The sequence below is a fragment of the Macrobrachium rosenbergii genome, chromosome 13 (assembly GCF_040412425.1).
Source record: "Macrobrachium rosenbergii isolate ZJJX-2024 chromosome 13, ASM4041242v1, whole genome shotgun sequence".
In the NCBI taxonomy this organism is placed as follows: Eukaryota; Metazoa; Arthropoda; class Malacostraca; order Decapoda; family Palaemonidae; genus Macrobrachium; species Macrobrachium rosenbergii.
The window spans coordinates 50,841,929-50,864,428 of record NC_089753.1 but is presented as its reverse complement, the minus strand read 5'-3'; the positions used below and the strand labels follow the sequence as shown (position 1 = coordinate 50,864,428).

Sequence of the window (22,500 nt, the reverse complement as noted above, 5' to 3'; positions counted from 1 at the left end):
CACAATTGCGCTATGAAACAATTGTTAGGAGAGTGAGGGCAGTAAGATGGAAGAAAGTGAATATGAATAGAGGTACAGTAAAAAAATGAGAAGGGTTGCTGCTAGGGGCCGAGAGACAACTGCCAAGAACCTTAAGCAATGCCCACAGTGCACTGCTTCAGGTGCACTGATGGCAGTACTTTCCTACGGGGATTTTTTGTAATAGAAAATCCTGTCGTGGAACTGTGATTTGTCCCTCGTTTTTAATCATACAAAAAAGCGATCCTGGAAGTCAGAGGGTTAAGCTGATATGGAATAACCCTTTTCCAGGAAACCTCTGGAAAGCTTCAAAGTGATGTACTGAAGTCTAACTTATGATTCGGTTCTTCATCCTCACCTAAAATGCCTTTTAAATTTCCAAACTACCAGACCTCGTAAGTAGGCGTCTGCTCTCTCTCTCTCTCTCTCTCTCTCTCTCTCTCTCTCTCTCTCTCTCTCTCTCTCTCTCTCTCTCTCTCTCTCAAAAAGAAAGATAGAGTTCTTAGAAGAACTAACCCAAAATGAAAAAATAGAAATATTGAATATAAGTGAAACCTGGTATTCCCAAGAGACTGGTAATGATGACCAGATAAAGGGTTTCCAAACTTATAGATCAGATAGAAAAAATATAAATCAAGGGGGAACCGCGATATATGGGAGAGATGCCAATCAAGGAAAAATCTGTGAGAAATATAGTAACACAGAATGTGAATTAATAGCGGTAGAATTTGAATCTGAAAAATTAGTGAACATTGTAATATATAGACCCCCTAATACTAAAGAGTTTGTCATAATAATTGAAAAATTGGATGAAATATGTAGAAATCACAAGGACTGGACTATACTCCTAACCGGAGACTTTAACTTTCCTTTTGTAGAATGGAAAGAACGAATAGGAGACTGTGGTTGTATTTATACATATAAAAAAGAGAGCAATAGTAGTGCAGAAGATAAGAGGCAATTTGAAAAGCTATTAGATATGCTACTAGAACATAACATTCAGCAAATAAATCACCTACCAACAAGAAAGGATAATATTTTAGACCTAGTATTTGTGAATGAGGTGAACTATGTTAAAGAAATAATAGTATATAACACGAGTATTTTGGACCATAATGTCATAGAACTAACAGTCCGTTCCAGAGCATACGAAAACAGAGAAAAGCAAGAGACGAAAAAATGGGAAGGATATGGAAAATACAATTTCTATAGTAAGAATATAAATTGGTCAAAAATAAATGAAGAATTAAACAAAGAATGGGAAACATATTTGTAAGTGATGATATACAGGTAAATACCGATATATTATATAAAATATTAGAGGAAATAGTGGAAAATATATACCGAAGAAAAAAAGTAATCATCAGTCACGAATTCCAAGAGACAGAAGGATCTTGTTCCAGAAAATTAGAAAGTGGAAAAAGCTCTTGCAAAAGAAAAGAATGCATGGAAAGTGATGGAAATAAAAGTAAGATAGAAAATGCAAAACAAAAGATTATACAATCAAAAGAAAATGAAAAATGGAACCTAGAAGAAATGACACTACAAAATATCGAGCAAAACCCTAAGATTTTTTATTCATATGCAAAAAAGATGAATAAAATAAGAGTAGAAATAGGCCCTCTAAGAATTGAAGGGCGATTAACGAATGAAAAAAAGGAAATATGTAACATATTAGCAGAAAGATATAAGAGTGAATTTACACCTAGAATTGACAATGAAGATAATGATACAGAAATAAGAGATGAAAATACTGAATACTTATCAGATATAGATATTACAGAAGCCGATATTGTGCAGGCTATTAATGAAATTAAAAATGGATCAGCAGCAGGACCAGATGGAGTACCTGCCATATTGTTAAAGAAAGTGGTTCATTCAATCGCAAAGCCGCTAGCAATATTATTAAGACAAAGTATAGATACAGGCAAGATTTATGATGAGCATAAATTAGCATATATTACTCCTACTCTCAAAAGTGGTTCAAGACTAGAGGCAAGTAATTATAGGCCTGTGAGTCTGACATCTCATATTATGAAAGTATATAATGAAAAAAAATATAATGAAACATTTAATGAAAAATAGATTGTTCAATATAGGACAACATGGTTTTGTACCCGGAAAAAGTACACAAACCCAACTGTTAGTCCACCATGAAAGCATATATAAAAATATGATAAATGAAAAAGATACAGATGTAGTTTACCTAGACTTTGCAAAAGCTTTCGACAAGGTAGATCATAATATATTAGCGAAAAAAATTAGAAAACATAACATTGTTGACAAAGTAGGAAGATGGATAAAAGAATTTTTGCAAAACAGAAAACAGATAGTGATTGCAAACGATGAGAAATCGGATGAAGCTACGGTAATATCCGGTGTACCACAAGGTACGGTGTTAGCTGCATTGCTGTTTGTGATTATGATTGCAGACATAGACAGTAATGTTAAGGACTCAGTAGTAAGAAGTTTCGCAGATGACACAAGAATAAGTAGAGAAATTGCTTGTGATGAAGATAGGAACTTGCTACAAAGAGACCTAAACAAAATATATAAATGGGCAGAGATAAATAGGATGGTATTTAACTCTGATGAATTTGAATCAATGAACTATGGTGATAAAGTAGGAATGCTATATGCATATAAAGGACCTAATAATGAGACAATCACAAACAAGGAAGCAGTTAAAGACCTTGGTGTGATGTTGAATAGAATATGTTATGCAATGATCAAATAGCAATTCTATTGGCAAAATGCAAAGCAAAAATGGGAATGTTGTTCTGGCACTTCAAAACAAGAAAAGCTGAACACATGATTATGCTTTATAAAACGTACGTACGTAGTCCACTTGAATATTGCAATATAATATGGTACCCACACTACCAAAAGGATATTGCACAAATAGAGAGTGTACAAAGGTCATTTACAGCTAGAATAGAAGAAGTTAAGGACCTTGACTACTGGGAAAGACTACAATTCTTAAATTTATATAGTCTTGAAAGGAGAAGAGAACGCTACATGGTAATTCAAGCATGGAAACAGATAGAAGGAATTACCGAAAACATCATGGAACTAAAATTATCAAAAAGAGCAAGCAGAGGTAGATTAATAGTGCCAAAATCTATACCAGGAAAATTAAGGAAAGCACACAGGACATTAATCCACCATGCACCAGCATCGATAATGCAGCGTCTATTCAATGCGCTACCAGCTCATCTGAGGAACATAACAGGAGTGAGCGTAGATGTGTTTAAGAATAAGCTCGACAAATATCTAAGATGCATCCCAGACCATCCAAGACTGGAAGATGCAAAATATACCGGAAGATGCGTTAGCAACTCTCTGGTAGACATCAAAGGTGCCTCACACTGAGGGACCTGGAGCAACCCGAACGAATTGTAAGGTCTGTAAGGTCTCTCATTTAATTCGATGAACTGATTTATTGTGATGTCATTTTTGTAATGTTCAATCATTTACACAATCTCTCTCTCTCTCTCTCTCTCTCTCTCTCTCTCTCTCTCTCTCTCTCTCTCTCTCTCTCATTAAATTCGGTGACCTCATTTATAGTGATGTCATTTTTTTAATATTAAACCATGTACACAATCTCTCTCTCTCTCTCTCTCTCTCTCTCTCTCTCTCTCTCTCTCTCTCTCTCTCTCTCTCTCATTAAATTCGGTGACCTCATTTCTAGTGATGTCATTGTTATACTATTAAATCATGTACACAATCTCTCTCTCTCTCTCTCTCTCTCTCTCTCTCTCTCTCTCTCTCTCTCTCTCATAGACACCCTCAGACAAGAATTTTATCATTGCCAAAAACTCTCTCTCTCTCTCTCTCTCTCTCTCTCTCTCTCTCTCTCTCTCTCTCTCTCTCTCTCTCTCTCTCTCTGACAAAGACACTCTCAAACAAGAGTTTAAAACATGCAAAAAAACACCGGATTATGAACAAGAGCACGCAGTTTTCGAGGGATCGCGCGGTTTGTGTTTCATTGCCAAAGCCTCGAGTAGTGTTCTTACCGTTTAAAACCCCACATTTCATTTTTACATGCTCCTGCTGTGTTTATACATCTCAGTGTTACTCGCTCTTAGTGCGGTATTTTTGCAACAATATCAATTCAAGAGTTACATTATTTTCATTATTTATTTTCATTCTCTACCTTCGGCATAACGACCGATGTCCACAATAAGTGATTAACTATGGTGAATATATTTTTCATTTCATTTTCTAATCTTGAATGTAAGGTTATTTAGACTGGTGTAGGGATTAATGATCTTTCCTAATTAATGACTCCCACGGGTGTTAACCCGGTATGTATTCACCTTTGCGACGTGTTTAGTACAAGCCCTTTGGGGATTACGGGAAAATCGTAAACAACAGACTGTAAATATCATAAAGATAATGACCCCTAAGAAATGTTAGTTCTAGGTAACGACCCCCGAAAAGCCTGTGGGGTCACTATCTAGGGAAGATCCGGGATTAATAAATCAGTTGATTACAGACGCTGATAGTCTGACCCGTTGAGATTTTCTGCGCGGGCGTTAAGATGACCAGCGGTGAACAACAATAAAAATGAAATCCATATTTATACAGCTTGTCTTGAGTATCTAATCCACAGTTGTTACAGGAAGCATAATTAGCATATACTGAATTATAATAGTGTAGGCCGTTACATTTGTTACAGCAACATTGTGTAAATTAACTGTGCATCCTTTAGGATTTCAGGATATCAAAATTAGGATTGTCTTAATGGTTTCCAATAATTTAGACTCAAAGTAAGAATGTACCTTAATAAGAGGAACCGACTGTATAGGATTGTAGCATTTCCCTAACGAGAGTTGTGGATGTGACAGCTTATATGTATTTTAAAGGGATAGTATTTACGTTTAGATACAGTAATCCAACGAAATTAAGGAAGATCTTAGGCTTATACTGGACCAATGGTGCGTGTTGTATTAGAGGCCTATGTATAAAGGAATTATATGCATTTTGTTTAATACTGTATCTATTTAATACTGAATCTGTGCTTTGGAGGACCGTGTCTGTCTACGTAAGCCAGGTAATGTTGGTATGCGATGGTCAGTCGAATTGTTTAATAATCAATAAAAGATTAATAAAGTTATAAGTTAATAAAAGTCCTAAGCTGCGTCACAACAGTTATAAGCTGCTTCGCAACTTGGGTCTGTCTTAACTTATAACTGGAAATAATGATAACATTTATCCTCCATTAATTTGCTATTAAATTGCCTTTTTTCGAGTTTTTTTTTTTTTTTTGGCAATGCTCAAAGCAAGCTGAAACATTCAGTAATTCGAGTAATTCTCCTCTCGAGTGACTTGCTGATGTTTTCGAAAAGGAAAGTGATTTTCTGATTTAAAGTTCTGAAGTATTCCCACAGAAGACGATCTCATTTAAAAGCTCCCATTTTTGTAAATTCATCGACTCATTTGTAATTAACCCTTGTCAAGTCTTTGTCTCGCTGATCTGAAAGCAGTACTCGGTAAACTGTGCTTCAGTTTGCACCGCGAGTCGCTGGCTGGGCACTTCTCTCTTTCACTAATGTTTTGAAGATTTGTGTTATGTGGAAGATAGGAGAGGTAGGTCACAATGATGAAAATTTGGTTGTGATTGATTGTCAACTTCTGTTTTCACCAGAGCCAACCCCACTCCCAACGTCATTGGAGACTGCTCTTATATATATATATATATATATATATATATATATATATATATATATATATATAGTAGTTATATATATATATATATATATATATATATATATATATATATATATATATATATATATATATATATATATATATATATATATATATATATATATATATAGTAGTTCAGTACTATGTAAAAGAAGTTTTGTTTTCATTTTTTCTCGACGTCTCCCAATCACATGAAGTTTTGATGGCAATGATACACGCAAAACCAAGCGAGCAAGCAAGCATTCCATACTTTCGAGACGTCATTTAAATATCAATGATGAAAAGCATTTTCGAAAGCAATAAAAAATTCCATTCTAAGACAATCCAAAAATCAAAATATTCGAATATAATTCCACGATTCCAGCCCTTCCCCTGTGCCTTTGAAAGCACAGTCATAAACTGTAAAGCAACGAGAACGCAAACTACCAGACAAGAATGAACTCATAGCTTTCTACTAATGGGTTGGGTGGGATTAAACAGCAGGACCTGAATCCTGGAAGGATCATAGAGGATTTCCAGAAGGATCTCTCTAAAGGGATTCTGTTGAACGTATTTAAGTTCCACTTCTGTGAATTGGTTCTGGAATTCTACCTCCTGAACTCTTGAGTCAGTGTACTTTAAATCGTATATGAGATTGAATTTAATTTATTAGTTTGCATATGTTAGAAAAATTATGGCTGGTGTTTATAGTTTTGTGAAATTATTTTTTTCTTGGAATGTTATGTTTAATCTTAGCAAATTACTTTGAACAGGTTTAACGTTAAATAAAAAAATAGAATTCTTAATTTAACATTAACTACTCCAAATGTTTGATAAAATCTAATTGTAGGAAATGCTTCAAGCGCTTGAAGACATGCAATATTAACTTTTTCCGTAGGTGAGGGTAGTTCCTTCAGTGCACCTCATGTGGTGCACTGTAGGCATTGCTAAAGGTTGTTTGCAGTGTCCTTTCGGCCCCTAGCTGCACCCACATTTTAACCTTTTACTTTATGTTCGATCCTACATGCTTTCTTTCTCATCTTGCTATCCAACCACTCCACCTCCCTCTTTTCGCCTTAATCACTGAATGGCGGAAAGTGCCTAAGTGCCTGGCCTTGTAGCCAAATTTTCATAAATCAGTCGATAGTAACCTTTAGACAACTGCCGTTCAGTAATTATTCGGACCGATCTACAGAAGGCGTAGGGGAGAGCACAAAACAAATGCACAATACTCAATACTCAAACTTTCAAGGCTACATATTAAATTTAACTCTTTTTAGAATAAATTAGCGACGTACCGTCACTTCAGTTCATTGGAATATTGAACAATTTCTGACTACCATTTTCAGAGTAAATTGTCCAGTAGTGAGTAGTGTCATCAGTGCACTTTATGCGGTGCACTGTAGGCATTACTTAAGGTTCTTTGTAGCGCCCCTTTATTCTGTACCTCCGTTCATATTCTCTTTCTTCCATCTTACTTTCCACCCTCTCCTAACAGTTGTTTCATAGTGCAACTGCGAGGTTTTCCTCCTGTTACACCTTTCAACCCTTTTTACTCTCAGTTTCCCTTTCAGCGTTGAGTGACCTCGTAGGTCCCAGCGCTTGTTCTTTGACCTAAATTCTATATTCTATCTATCTATCCTTTCAGAGCAAATTGGCTTTTCATTCATGGTATTAGAGAATTTCTTTTGATATCCAATTGTTCGTCCTCCAGTGATTATGAAAGGGCTTAAGCCTACCTCTCTCTCTCTCTCTCTCTCTCTCTCTCTCTCTCTCTCTCTCTCTCTCTCTCTCTCTCTCTCTCTCTCTCTCTCTCTCTCTCAGTCGTGTTCAGAATGCAATGGGAATTTAAGTGTTTTCAGGCAAGACAGTTCCAGAGGATTTCGTACTTAAATGCGAGCATTCGCATACACACATACCCTACTAATTGACAAATGCAAAATTTGTCATACTGTCGTAAAAAAAAGGGGGGCCCGTTTTCAAGTCGAGAAATCAGTATTTTCATCACTATGCTGTAACCAAATTTTGAATATAGTCATGTCACGGTGCCAAAGAACCTTCATTCAATCAATTGTGGAAATTTGTCTGTCCGTTCAGGCGATACATTGTTATCGCAGACACAGAATTACTCTCGTAAAGTTAGACATTCTGAAAGACTACAAGCTTAGGGCATTCATACGGAATTTATCTATTCTAAGTATTCATGTTGGTTACGTAAATTTGGCTTACAATTTACCAAAAATGTCTTTATGAATCAATAAATTTAGTTTAACTGGTTGAATTCCATCTGCGTTTGTCCGATGAATTATATCCAAATATAATCAAAATGAATAATTGACGTATTTGATAAATAATAATCAGGTGAGGGATTACTCTTAAGAGACAGTGGGCCTGAAATTGTCGTATGGAAGTTATAAGGAAATCTCATAAAATCATCAGGTTTTTCTCATTTGTTTTTTGGGGCTCTGTAAAAGATGGCTAACAGAATTATTTAATAATTTTGGTGTTGATTTCCTGTTTATGTTTGATAGTTTACGTAGACTGCACGTGGTTGCATAATATAACTGCATTAATTAGGGGTAGATGATTGCAGTAGTTCCTTAGCTGAGAATTGTCTTCCCCTTTTATTCAGTTTCAGTAACTTTTCGTATTGTAACGCCATTTAAATAATTTAAATAAAGCGTAATCCTTTACCTGATTATTATATATCGAGTAGGTCAATTATTCATTTTGATTATATTTGATATGGCATACAATGGATATAATTCATGAGTTTCTTTCCCCCCGCCTCTCTCTCTCTCTCTCTCTCTCTCTCTCTCTCTCTCTCTCTCTCTCTCTCTCTCTCTCTCTCTCTCTCTCTCTCTCTCTCTCTCGTTTGCAATTTCAGGGCCTTCAGTAACCTGTAATATATACTTGCGTTATTTTTTTTCTAAAGTCATTTTAATGTTTTAACACCAAAATCCTGCATGTACTATATAATATAATCTATTTTCTGTTTTGTTTAATATCTTAACGTAGGAATTACAATAGTTAAGTATATTAAATATTTACATGAGGTTTACACTCTACCTATAGGTTTAACCTTAAATATTTACAAGACACTGTTTATACACTGCATGTATTATCAATTTTAAGTGACGTGTAAACAATAATCTGATGAAATAAACATTAGTAATTCTTATTATTATTCAGAAAATGAGCCCTATTCATATGGATCAAGCCCACCATGGGGACCACTAACTTGAAATTCAAGCTTCCAATGAATAAGGTGTTCATTAGAAAGAAGTAACAGGAGGTAAAAGGGAAGAAATCGTTTTTTACAAAAGAAAAAATTATTAGATTAACATTTAAGAAAATTACAAAAATGGAAAGAGAATTATATTAGAACCCTTACATCATATAATCTTCGAGCTCCTAAGAATAGCGTCTAAAGAATCGAAGCAAATAGCAACTATAAACACCCTCGCCTTGCAAAGCAATTGCCTCATGTACATAAAGTCCTTTATCCCGTAGACAACTAAGTTGGTGATCTTCTTGTAGTGGTGTCCGTTTTCTATGATGGGAGACCAGAAAAATCGGTCCCATTCTCTTTGGTTGTAGATGGATAACGACGCCGTTTTCCTCTGCACGATCTCGACCAGGTGGTCAAGGTCCTTCTCATCTGAAAATATATTTGTTAAGTCTTTGGGTTAGGACGATGTTGAGGTGTTATGAACATTCAGTAAAATGTTATTGGAAATTACGGAAACATTGATGGTTGAATTTCGATGAAATATTTTTCATTTTTTCTGCAAAACTACTAGTTTTGGTTAGAATGATGTTTATACGTTAGGGAGAATGTTATTTTTATTATTTAAATCTGTATTATAAATTAGAGGAACGTTTGAAGATTAAATTTCGGTGAAATCTAATACGAATAATTATATTTGTTCAGTTCAATCTTAAACACTTCCTGCTTACTTGAAGAAGAGTATTGTTTTGGGCTAAAATGATGTTGACGCGTTATAAACAATGTAATTTTCATTCATGAGATTATTATTATTATATATTATAGAAAAGTTTGAAGATTGAATTTAGTTGAAATCTAGTACAAATATTTATAATTTTCAGGCCAATCATAAACACACATTGCCGACTGAACGACCACATTTTAGAATATCCTCACCTTCACAAATTACTTCTGTTTTGGGATCTTTAAATTCAATAAATTTTGCTTTATTTATATATATATTACACCTGTGATCAAAATCTCACAACTTAATTACATTTGTGATTCCATTTTGAACACTTCCCTGCTGAAACTACCTTCTGTTTTCATATGTGCGCCATGTGCTCTGTACTACATGGAACTCAACACACACACTCTTCACCACTCTCTTGTTTCAAAGTATACTTACAAAGGCCCTTCCAGAGGTAAAATCACCATTCTCATTAATTCGAGGCAGTCCATGCTTACTAAATACAACATTTATTTAGCTTTTAACCTTTTTTCGTATTGAAGTCTCCCAAACATGCCAAGTACAGATGCAATATTTTATTGACATGAATTTCAGACTAACACCTTTGTACTCTTTTCACCTGCCCAGCATATTCAGTTAATGGTGGCCTTCTTTCCTATCATATTGAACTGTTGTCATTTCCTCATTTCTGAGTGCCATCTCTTTTGGTATATCTATGGCATTTGACAGATTCTGGCGTAGGTGCTGTTACCCAAACTTACATATTGCTGTGCTGCTTCCTTTAAAGTTTGTCTAACTTTTTTTTTTTTACTTTTTATAAATGTTGACAGTGTAGTTTCTCCCTGTAATAAATCTGTCTGTGTTCTTCAAGGTTATGTTTTATCACCCAACCTTTTTCCTGTCTTTATTAATGGCCACCTCCTTTATTATTGGTTATGTGGGACTCGACACGTCACAATTTCCACATTGTCTCTGTGAGGGTTAGCTGCCTTTAACTTTACGTCGTCCAGACAGTTTCTCTCCCCTCCTTGCATCTGTTTTCCTATAATCTTATAACATTAATTTCTAAAATGGCACAATTGGTTGCCTTCCCATTTACCTTTTTGATATAACCGTTGACCTTTTTGATACATGAAATAATGAAGTAAAGACTAGTGACTTAATAAGTGAGGAGAGAAACATCCCCAAAAATTCTTGAGGATTGCTTAGTGTGCTTCTGATGCGTTTCCTCATTAAGTAAGGACGGTGTCAGTCTTTCTCGAAGCGTGAGACCATATGACCTGACACGGCATGTACGTTTGCCGGAAGTATCCGGGTTCCGGTGAAGATGTATGATTGTACGTGTCTTTTGGGGCAGTGTCCCGAGAAGTGATGGGATGAAATGGGTAGAGGGTTTTCATTGCAAGACCAACCCAGAACTTGATAGCAGGTTTCAATAGTTAGAAACCTGTGTGTGTTGATACACTGTCACTTCGAGGTAAGCCCATCTGTTTACTAAACTGTAGATAGTTTTATCCATTTCTATCATAGGTATTTTGTGTTTGAATAACATGGGAAGAATTCCCATTTTTGCATTTTTTTATGTACTTTGTTTCCTCCATTTCTATAACATGTATTTTGGTTCTGAGTAACATGGGAAGAATTCCCATTGTTTTGCACTTTTATGTTTTGGGAAACTAGAGGAAGATTTTAATTGTCTTCTTCAGATGTTTCACTGAACAAAGATGTCGAGAATGTACTCAGTAGGGATGAAATAGACTGACCTTTTTTTTATGACCTGTGCAAGTTATAGAATATGACTATGTTTCAGTATAGGTCTTTTCCAGAAACCGGGATCTAGGATTTCAAACCATTGCTATTTTCTTGCAACCGTGTCTTGTCAAGTTTGACTCACATTTTAATGTTTCCTTTGCCATTTAGTCATGTTAAATTTACTGAAATAAATTATTTTGGGTAAAGCCTGTTTTGTTGAAGCCCTTTGAGAGAGAGAGAGAGAGAGAGAGAGAGAGAGAGAGAGAGAATGCAGGGTGAGTGAGTGCCGAGGTGAGAGCCAGCCGTCCTTTCTGCTCGATCATCAACAGGGCTACCATTAGGGGGAAGATGACCCAACTTGCAGTAACAGATAAGCAACACCGTTATGTCATTCCTGGTAACAGAATCTGGTACCAGATTTTTGGTGGTAGCTTGATGAAACATTAAGCCTTGCAAAGAGACTGGTGATGTGGGTTTTAGGTTATGTAGGGCGTGTTCCAATAGTCTGTGGAGAGGTAGGATGGCAGCTTTGATTACTGACTGAGGTAGATTCAGTTGCCTTGGGAAGGAGACGCGGCAGCAAGGCAGCTGTTATTGCCTTAGTGTGAAAAGTGGGTGTGTCGTTGGGTGTGAATTAAGCTGAATGTGGAGTGTTTCTTTTCACATTGGGGAATTGCTTCAGAGTACTCGTATAGCGTAGATTTTGGGGAAGACTGTGGGGGTATTTTTTGGGTAAGTGTTCTCTTTTTGTTGGTTGTATAGTGGGATTTAGATGGCGGGGAACAAACCGGTTCATGCGTTCGTTTTGATGACGGAAGCATTTGTGCACTGTTGTCTAGGAACAGGGACAGCAACGTGCTGTGACGTCATCGAGTGGGTGTTACCGTAGTTATCGCACTATGTTCCCGTTTTCTACAAGGCCGGTTTCTTTGTGTGGAGGGGGACTGAAATGTTTCTCCTTCACTGTTTGCTTTGGCACTTAGAGTTTTTTTTTTTATGGATCACATCTGCAGTTAGGGACTTCATTGTTCGCATTTGGCGTTAGTAATTTGTTGTTTTGGGTTAATGGTTCGCATTTGCATTAATGGGGGAGTTTGCTGATTTTTTTTTTTTTTTATTTTTGAAGTTGAGATCTGGACGTGTTCTTGGAACTGGAGGGTTATCCACTCTGACAACATGGGGGAGGAAGGTAAGGACAAGGGTATGATGTTACACAAGTTTACATCCGTGAATGCCGGGGTTCGGCTGTTTCCGGGCTGAGTTGATGGTGCATTTTTGCAGATATTCTTCCTCTCTTATCTCTAGAATCGACTTTAATGAACTCAGAATATCACCATGGGTCTCAGGTAATCTTTACTGGGGAGAATTTGTATCTGTGTTATGGAATTTTGAGGTTTAAAATCTCTGATAGGGGGTTATTTGTAGAAATCCCAGTTAGTAACTTGAAATTGTTTCATAGTTTTATCTTACGGCCTTTTCCCAGTACATTCCATGGGTCAGTAGTAGTATGGGATAGTGAGGAGACTATGTATCTTTTGGGGGACCAGTTGCAGTCCTCAGCTGTCAATTATAAGTCAGGATGTGTGTTGGTGCATGATAGATATGTTTGTGACAGTAGTATCTTTACCCTTGCCAACACTGACTGGTTAAGATGTGAGAAGATGTTAGTTCATAACCAGACTTCCTCTGACTGTGACTTTCGACCATTCCAACATGAGTACAAGGTGGCCTCTAGGAAGACTCTCAATGCAGTGTTCTGCCAGAGTTGCGAAGTCTCCATCTGATGCCATAAATCATCAGACACATTCCTTCTACAGGGATCAAGGCTGGTTGATGGGGCGTGTAGACCGGTCACGTCGAGGTTCCGAGTTCTGGGCAAGAGCGTTTTCAACTCTACTACCCAGATCTTCATCCGGCAATTCACGGGGACCATCAAGTGGTTTTGGTGCTGCCTTTAAGGGAGGTTATTACTACAATTCCACCTCTACCTTCAAGGCTGGAAGATGAACTTTTCCCCATCCCAAATCAATACCTCCTCATCGCTATTTTAGCGGTGTTTGGGGCCCTTGTCATCATGCTCGCCGTAAAGCGGACTGTGCTGTCCGCACGAACAAGGTGCACACCTAAGCCTGCGCGTGAAGGTCAGCCTGCCGAGGGTGTGGCTGTCCGTTTGGTGCACGAATCTGGAAATTAGACAATACTATATCCCCAGTGCTGGGATCAGCACTTCCTTGGGTGGCCGAGCATCTGAAATAATGAAGTAAAGACTAGTGAATTAACAAGTGAGGAGAGAAATCACCCCAAAAGTTCTTGAGGAATGCTTAGTGTGCCTCTGACGCGTTTCCTCATTAAGTAAGGATGGTGTCAGTCTTTCTCGAAGTGTGAAACCTTATGACCTGAGATGGCATGTATGTTCGCTGGAAGTATCCAGGTTCTGTTGAAGATGTATGTTTGTACGTGTCTTTTTGGCTGGGGTCCCGAGAAGTGATAGGATGAAATGGGTAAAGGGTTTTCATTGCAAGACCAACCCAGAACTTGATAGCAGGTTTCAGTAGTTAGAAACCTGTGTGTGTTGATACACTGTCACTTCGAGGTAAGAAGCCCATCTGTTTACCAAGCTGTAGGTTGTTTTATCCATTTCTATCATAGGTATTTTGTGTTTGAATAACAAGGGAGGAATTTCCATTTTTGCATTTTTTTATGTATTTTGTTTCCTCCATTTCTATGTTTTGCACTTTTACGTTTTGGGAAACTGAAGGAAGATTTTAATTATATTCTTCAGATGTTTGGCTGAATAAAGAGGTCGAGAATGTACTCAGTAGGGATGAAATAGACTCTGACCTTTTTTTTTTATGACCTGTGCAAGTTATAGAATATGACTGTTTCAGTACAGGGCCTTTTCGGGAAACTGGGGTCTAAGATTTCAAACCATTGCTAATTTCTTGCAATTGTGTCTTGTCAAGGTTGACTCACATTTTAATGTTTCCTTTGCCATTTAGTCATGTTAAATTTAATGAAATAAATTATTTTGGGTAAAGCGTGTTTCGTTGAAGTCCTTTGAGAGAGAGAGAGAGAGAGAGAGAGAGAGAGAGAGAGAGAGAGAGAGAGAGAGAGAGAGATGAGAGCCAGCCGTCCTTTCCGCTCGATCACCAACAGGGCTACCATTAGGTGGAAGATGACCCGACTTGCAGTAACAGGTAAGCAACACCATTACATCATTCCTGGTGGGTTTTAGGTTATGTAGGGCACGTTCCAATAGTCTGTGAAGAGTTAGGATGGCAGCTTTGATTGCTGACTGAGGTAGTTTCAGTTGCCTAGGGAAAGAGACGCAGCAGCAAGGCAGTTGTTATTGCCTTAGTTTGGAAACTGGGTGTGTCAGTGAGTGAATTAAGCTGGGATGTGGAGTGTTTCTTTTCACTGTGGAATTGCTTCAGAGTACTCATATAGCGTAGATTTTGGGGAAGACTGTGGGGGATTTTTGGGTAAGTGTTCTCTTTGTGTTGGTTGTATAGTGCGATGGGGGGAACAAACCGGTTCATGCATTAGTTTTGATGACGGAAGCATTTGTGCACTGTTGTGTAGGAACAAGGACAGCAACATGCTGTGACGTAATCGAGTGGGTGTTACCGTAGCTATCCCATTGTGTTCCCGTTTTCTACAAGTTCGGTTTCTTTGTGTGGAGGGGGACTGAAGTGTTCCTCCTTCACCGTTTGCTTTGGCGCCTAGAATTTTTTTTTTTTTTTATGGATCACATCTGCGTTTAGGGACATCATTGTTCGCATTTGGCGTTAGTAGTTTGTTGTTTTGGGTTAATGGTTCACATTTGCATTAGTGGAGGGAGTTTGCTGAATTTTTAATTAATTTTTTTTTTATGAAGTTGAGATCTGGACGTGTTCTTGGAGCTTGGAGGGTTATCCACTCTGACAACATGGGGGAGGAAGGTAAGGATAAAGGTACAGTGTTACACAAGTTTACATCTGTGAATGCCAAGGTTCGGCCGTTTCTGGGCGGGGTTGATGGCATTCTTCCAGTTCCTCTTGAAATTTTTATAGAGGCGGGTGACAAATTTCTTGGTCGCCAATCAAACAACGGATGGGATAGAAGCTTTTAATGAAGCAAAAGGTTTCCTTAGTTTGGATAAAGGAGACATCAGGGAACGTTGCTGGAGTCATCACTTTTTGAAGTGTAGGACTTGGGATGATCTTAAGGAGTTTTTGAAAGCAGCATACGGAACAACTGGAGCTGGTGACATAGTTCGAGATCTCAGAGCTCTTTTCAAGGTCCGCAAAGGCCAAGATTTGCTGGTTACGTTTAGTGCCAGATGCTTTGTTGCTACGAGGGATTTCTTGAAGAAATTGAGGAATTTCAGCTGGGTAAATGGAGGCACTATTACAATAGAGGATCTTGAAAAGTTATTGCAGTATGGATGGAACCTGAATGATGTCCCTGATGCTATTGTAAATAGTTTTGACAAGGAAATAGAGAGGGGGTCGGATGAGAATTTACTGTTCTCCCAAGTTCGGAAACACTTGTTGAAATGTCCTACGGTAGGTAGCTCCTTTATAGACGGGATGCCAAAATCTTCCGGGTCTATTCCGAAGCTTCAGACACAGAGTAATTCTGACTCTACAATGATGAGATTATGTGCCAAGACAGAGGAGGATAAAACTTGTGTGTGTGGATGAGTGTAGAGAGAAGCTGAAGGGGGTGGTGTGTGAGGATTCTGTGAGCAGTATATCAGGTGCAGGGGAAATTTGGGTGGAATTGCTAAACTGTAATGATTCAGTTCGCAATTACCACAAGGGTACTTATGCAGTCGACTTTGTTGACTGGGTCGATGAAGATAATTCAGTTGGGATTGTCGGGGATTTTTGTAGCTTTTCAAAGGCAGAAGCAGATTTACAGGCTAGTGGACAGGTTTTTAGGGATCATTTAGCTAATGCTGATTATAAAGAATATGCTGGTGATGCGGAAGATGTTCTTGCCGAATTTGCAGACATCGTCGCACTCAAAAGGTATATGTTGGGAGTAACAAATGTGTTAGAACATAAGGTTCAGTTGGAGGATAAAACTAAGCCTATTTTTGTTCCTTCATATAGGATTCCTTTTAAGATTAGAGAACAGGTAGAACAAGAGGTTAATAAGTGGGAGGAAGAAGGCATTGTTAGGCCCAGTTCCTCACCTTTTAATTTTCTGTTGTTGGCAGTCCCTTAGAAGGATGGTTCGGTCTGAGTTTGTGTGGACTTTAGGAAGTTGAACGAAAAAACCATTCCTGATTGCTACCGTGTGGTGTGTTTGCCAGACTTATTTGTTGAGACTGGAGGCAAGAACATTTACTCCTCAATTGATCTGATGCAAGGGTATTTCCAAGTACTGCTTAACGAGGAGAGTCGAGAGTACACGGCTTTCTCTTTGCTGAAGGGGCATTATGAGCTCACGCGAATGCTGTTTGGTTTATCAGGCAGTCCGATGACATTTACTAGGCTACTGAATACAGTTTTGCATGGCTTGTTAGTAAAGTACATATATCTATACATGGACAATATCTTAGTTGCCACTGATTCAGTAGAGGAACATTTAGAAGTTCTTAGGGAGGTTTTTGGAAGGCTTAGGTTAGCAGGTTTGAAGATAAAATAAGCTAAGTGTAATTTTCTCAAGAGGCAGATAGTATATTTAGGTCATGTCATTTCTAAAGAGGGTGTTAGACTGAATGATGATAAAGTTAGGGCAATTGTAGATTTTGCTACTCTCAAGAATAAGAAGCAGATTCGGTCATTCTTAGGCATGGCTGGATTTTTCCGTTGATTTGTGAAGGGTTTTTCTGCTGTGGCATCTCCATTGACAGATGTTTTGAGGGATGATGTGCAGTTTGCATGGTGAGATGGACAGCAAGTAGCTTTTCAGAAGATTAAGGATGCCATAATGAATCCCCCAGTGTTGAAGTTTCCTGATTTGGAACGTCCTTTCATGTTGGTAACAGACACTAGTTATGATGGTATGGGGCATGCCTTATGCAGAAGTTCGATGGAAGACTCCATCCGATTGCATTTTACAGTGGGAAGTTTAAGGCACGAGGCAGTAATGAACGGTTATGGTCAGTAGTGGACAAAGAGGCCTTTGCCGTAGTATCTAGCTTGATACATTTTAAAATGTTGATTCTGGGCAATCAAGTAGAGGTTCTGACGGATCATAAGCCATTGTTGGATCTTTTTAATAAGCCGGATCTTTCTCCAAAAAGAGTTCGGTGGTATCTGACAATCAGGGATCTTGATGCTAAGCTTAGGTATATAGAGGGTAGGCAGGATGTTGTAGCAGATGCCCTAAGTAGAAGTTTTTCTGATGCAGACGGTACTCATGTATGTTATGTATCTGAAGACTGCATAGACAGGAATATTAGTTTAGTAGAAGCTAAGCAAGATGAAGATGAGATTTTGGGAGGGGCAAAAGCGTTTCTTAGAGGGGAATTAGTTAGGAAGGGTTATTAGCTGCCTTTTGCAGGGCTTGAATTAGAGGGTAATTCGTTAGTTAGAAAGATTAGATACAAACTGAGGAATAGTGAGGATGAGGGTGGTACGACGCAAATAGTTGTTCCTAGGAGTTTAGTACCTACAGTGTTAGATACTGTTCACGGTAGGTCTGGCAGTCCACATTAAATTTTGGGGATTGAGAAAACGTATCAGAATGTACGGGGACAATTCTTCTGGAAAAATATGATCACATCGGTAGAAGACTTTGTGAGAAGTTGTTCAGCTTGTAATGCGTGTAAGCCCAAGGGTCGTTTCTTGTAAACTGGGTTCATTTCTTATTCCGAGTCGGCCATTCTCACTAACACACATGAACCTTTTGAGCAATTTCTGTGAATCTAGTTATGGCTATAAGCATCTGTTGGTGGTTGTTGACGAATTAACTAGGCTCATAGAGATTTTTCCATTGAAGCATAAAACAGCGGAAGAGGTGGCAATTGCATTATTTAATGGGTATATTTGTCGTTCAGGGGTTCCTGAGGTTCTCATTGCAGATAATGGCAGAGAATTTGTGAATAAAACTTTGGAGTGTCTTGCAGATGTAATGGGCATTTGGAAGGTCACTATTATTCCTATAGACCAGAAATGAATGGCCTGTGTGAACGAGCAAATAAGAAGGTCATGGAAGCTCTTCATATGACCGTTGGGGGAAATGATGTAAATTGGGATCGATATATTCCACAGGTGCAACATAGTATAAATATGATGGTTAGTGATACAATTGGAATATCTCCCAATGAGGTGCTGTTTGGTTACCCAGCGCAGGGTGCGTTCAATTTGTTGCTTATTCCATCATGTAATGAAATGATCAGGGTGCTTATTTCACCGCATGAAAGAGATATATTGCGTCTTGCTAAGATGTGAGACATGGTAGATAGGGGCAATGCAAAACCAGATAGAGTTAAAGTTGCTGTGGGAGATAGGGGTTTTGTGAAAATAAATGTCAGGAATCAGTTGAACTATAAGCTAGGTCCTAAATATGAAAGTCCTTTCCGTGTTGTAAGGGTAAAAAAGGGGAATAGATTTGTTGTTCTGGATGAAAACACAGGTGTGTCTAGGTTGACACACACATCTAAAATTAAAAAGACAGGCTAATGGGTAATGTATGGGTTAATTCCTGTGTACTGGGGTTATGATCATTATTTTTTCTCTCTGTTTTTTTAATGGGTTGTAAATGGGCGTAACTGGTAGTGTTTTTTTTTTTTTTTAACTTGGGAGGACATTGGTCCGTAGAGTTATACAAATCTTCAATTGTCTGAGTTTAGTTTTTGCTCTTATGTGCTGCGATACTTAGTTAAAAGTAAGTGTTAGTTAAAAGTAAGTGCAAAATACCATAGGGTCTTATAGATATATGAATTTCTCCTTTTTGTTTTTTCCTCTTTCTTGTTTCGAGATTTAGTAACTAATAGGTTCTTTCTTTTATTTTTGTTTGTTTGTCTATGCTGAAGTTTTGCCTACTCATGACTTTAGGGGTCATGGCATGGGCTAAGTTCGTAGTGAGGTTAGGCCTGGGCGTCATAGAAGAAGACTATGATGTATGGTTGTCTTCTGATGCAATATCTTTGAGTATGGAGTTGGAAGACTTGGGTTCTGCAAGGTTCAAACTTGAAACATCCCAGGGAAAAGTTCAGTTACTTAGCAAGTTTTTGGGTGAGATGGAAACTGGACGGGGTCTGTCTGGTTCCTTACAGAATTGGTTAACCAAACTCAATGCTACCGGCTAGGGTTCAGGGTAGGATTGAGAAGACTTCAACATGGCTACCGCAGGTAGATGCTTCAGCCTCTAAAGCTTCTCTTAGGAGAAGTAAGAGAGCTATCCCACTGGCAATTGGAACAGTGGTGCTCATAGGAGCGGTTCCTAGTATATCAATTTCTAATTTGGTAAGAATTGAACAGATACAAGCAGATTTGGCTAACCATGATACAACTTTAGTAACTTTAGGGGATAGTAATGAGGAGTTGCGGAAGGGATTTGATACTTTATGGAATTCTTTAAATGGGTTATTAGTCACAGTTGATAAGACAAGGGGAGACCTAGATGTTATGATAGCTTTGTCTTCCTGTCAAACTACCTTGATGAATATTGAGAAAGAAGCAGAAGCAGAGTCACTGGAGATTCAGACACAGATTCAGGCAATAGTGGCTGCTTCTAAGGGGTGCATTTTTGTAGATATTCTTCCTCTCGGATCTCTAGAATCGACTTTAATGAACGCAGCATATCACCATGGGGCTCAGATAATCTTTACTGGGGAGAATTTGTATCAGTGTTATGGAATTTTGAGAGTTAAAGTCTCTGATAGGGGGTCATTTGTAGAAATCCCAGTTAGTAACTTGAAATCGTTTCATAGTTTTATCATACGGCCTTTTCCCAGTACATTCCATGGGTCAGTAGTAGTATGGGATAGTGAGGAGACTATGTATCTTTTGGGGACCAGTTGCAATCCTCAGCTGTCAATTATAAGTCAGGATGTGTGTTGGTGCATGATAGATAAGTTTGTGACAGTAGTATATTTACCCTTGCCAACACTGACTGGTTAAGATGTGAGAAGATGGTAGTTCATAACCAGACTCCCTCTGACTGTGACTTTCGACCATTCCAACATGAGTACAAGGTGGCCTCTACGAATATTCTCAACACAATGTTCTGCCAGAGTTGCGAAGTCTCCATCCAGTGCCACAATTCATCAGACACATTCCTTCTACAGGGATCAAGGCTGGTTGATGCGGCGTGTAGACTGGTCACGTCGAGGTTCCGAGTTCTGGGCAAGAGCATTTTCAACTCTACTACTCGGATCTTCATCCTTCATCTTCACGGGGACCATCAAGTGGTTTTGGTGCCGCCTTTAAGGGAGGTTATTACTACAATTCCACCTCTGCCTCCAATGCTGGAAGATGAACTTTTCCTCATCTCAAGTCAATACCTCCTCATCGCTACTTTAGCGGTGTTTGGGGCCCTTGTCATCATGCTCGCCATAAAGCGGACTGTGCTGTCCGCATGAACAAGGTGCACGTCTAAGCCTGCACCTGAAGGTCAGCCTGCCGAGGGTGTGGCTGTCCGTTTGGTGCACGAATCTGGAAATTAGACAATGCTATATCCCCAGTGCTGGGATCAGCACTTCCTTGGGTGGCTGAGCATCTGAAATAATGAAGTAAAGACTAGTGAATTAACAAGTGAGGAGAGAAACCACCCTAAAAGTTCTTGAGGAATGCTTAGTGTGACTCTGATGCGTTTCCTCATTAAGTAAGGATGGTGTCAGTCTTTCTCGAAGCGTGAGACCTTATGATCTGGCACGGCATGTATGTTCACTGGAAGTATCCAGGTTCCAGTGAGGATGTATGTTTGTACGTGTCTTTTGGGGCAGGGTCCCGAGAAATGATGGGATGAAATGGGTAAAGGGTTTTCATCGCAAGACCAACCCAGAACTTGATAGCAGGTTTCAGTAGTTAGAAACCTGTGTGTGTTGATACACTGTCACTTCGAGGTAAGAAGCCCATCTGTTTACCAACCTGTAGATTGTTTTATCCATTTCTATCCTAAGTATTTTGTGTTTGAATAACATGGGAGGAATTCCCATTTTTGCATTTTTTTATGTATTTCGTTTCCTCCATTTCTATATGTATTTTGGTTCTGAGTAACATGGGAAGAATTCCCATTGTTTTTCACTTTTATGTTTTGGGAAACTAAGGGAAGATTTTAATTGTCTTCTTCAGATGTTTGGCTGAATAAAGAGGTCGAGAATTTACTCAGTAGGGATGAAATAGACTCTGACTTTCTTTTTTATGACCTGTGTAAGTTATAGAATATGACTATGTTTCACCATAGGTCTTTTCGGGAAACTGGGATCTAAGATTTCAAACCATTGCTAATTTCTTGCAATTGTGTCTTGTCAAGGTTGACTCACATTTTAATGTTTCCTGTGCCATTTAGTCATGTTAAATTTAATGAAATAGATTATTTTGGGTAAAGCGTGTTTCGTTGAAGTCCTTTGAGAGAGAGAGAGAGAGAGAGAGAGAGAGAGAGAGAGAGAGAGAGAATGCAGGGTGAGTGAGTGCCGAGGTGAGAGCCAGCCGTCCTTTCCGCTCGATCACCAACAGGGCTACCATTAGGGGGAAGATGACCCGACTTGCAGTAACAGGTAAGCAACACCGTTACGTCATTCCTGGTAACAGAATCTGGTAACATATAATATATGTGTACTTACTTAAAAGAACATTGTAAATAAAGATGGTGTGTCCTGTAATTGCATTGTCAGCAATTTCTTCAATTGTTTGACCTGTTATTCTGACATCTGGGCTGATTTTCAGACGACCTCCAAGCACTCCTGTTTTGAAGTCACAATGAATGTTAGTATCCTTATTGTCACTAGGTTATTCAAATAGGTTTCAGTGTATTGTGAGTCTTGGCCATAGGTTAACTCCTTTGTAATAGGAGGCCCATTCTAATTTTCTGTATCAAACAGGCTTTTAGCATTAATACTAATTTATGAAGAGGATGTATGTAAAACTGAACAAATCATTTGAAATTAGGAACTAATCAGTTATTGTTAACTGTTAAA

General features: G+C 38.4%; 2 protein-coding genes across 4 annotated transcripts in view; one reads left to right on the top strand and one right to left on the bottom strand.

The window, feature by feature from the left end:
* LOC136845301 (uncharacterized) overlaps positions 1–22,500 on the top strand; it is a 567,827-nt gene that overhangs the window by 350,524 nt on the left and 194,803 nt on the right. The window lies entirely within an intron of this gene.
* LOC136844687 (uncharacterized) overlaps positions 8,698–22,500 on the bottom strand; it is a 14,423-nt gene continuing 620 nt past the window's right edge. Inside the window, exons 2-3 of the mRNA XM_067113935.1 lie at positions 22,147–22,266; positions 8,698–9,370 (exon numbers count right to left, since the gene is read on the bottom strand). Of these exons, the coding sequence (XP_066970036.1) occupies positions 9,105–9,370; positions 22,147–22,266 (386 nt within the window). The 3' untranslated portion in view covers positions 8,698–9,104. The remainder of the gene's footprint in view (positions 9,371–22,146; positions 22,267–22,500) is intronic.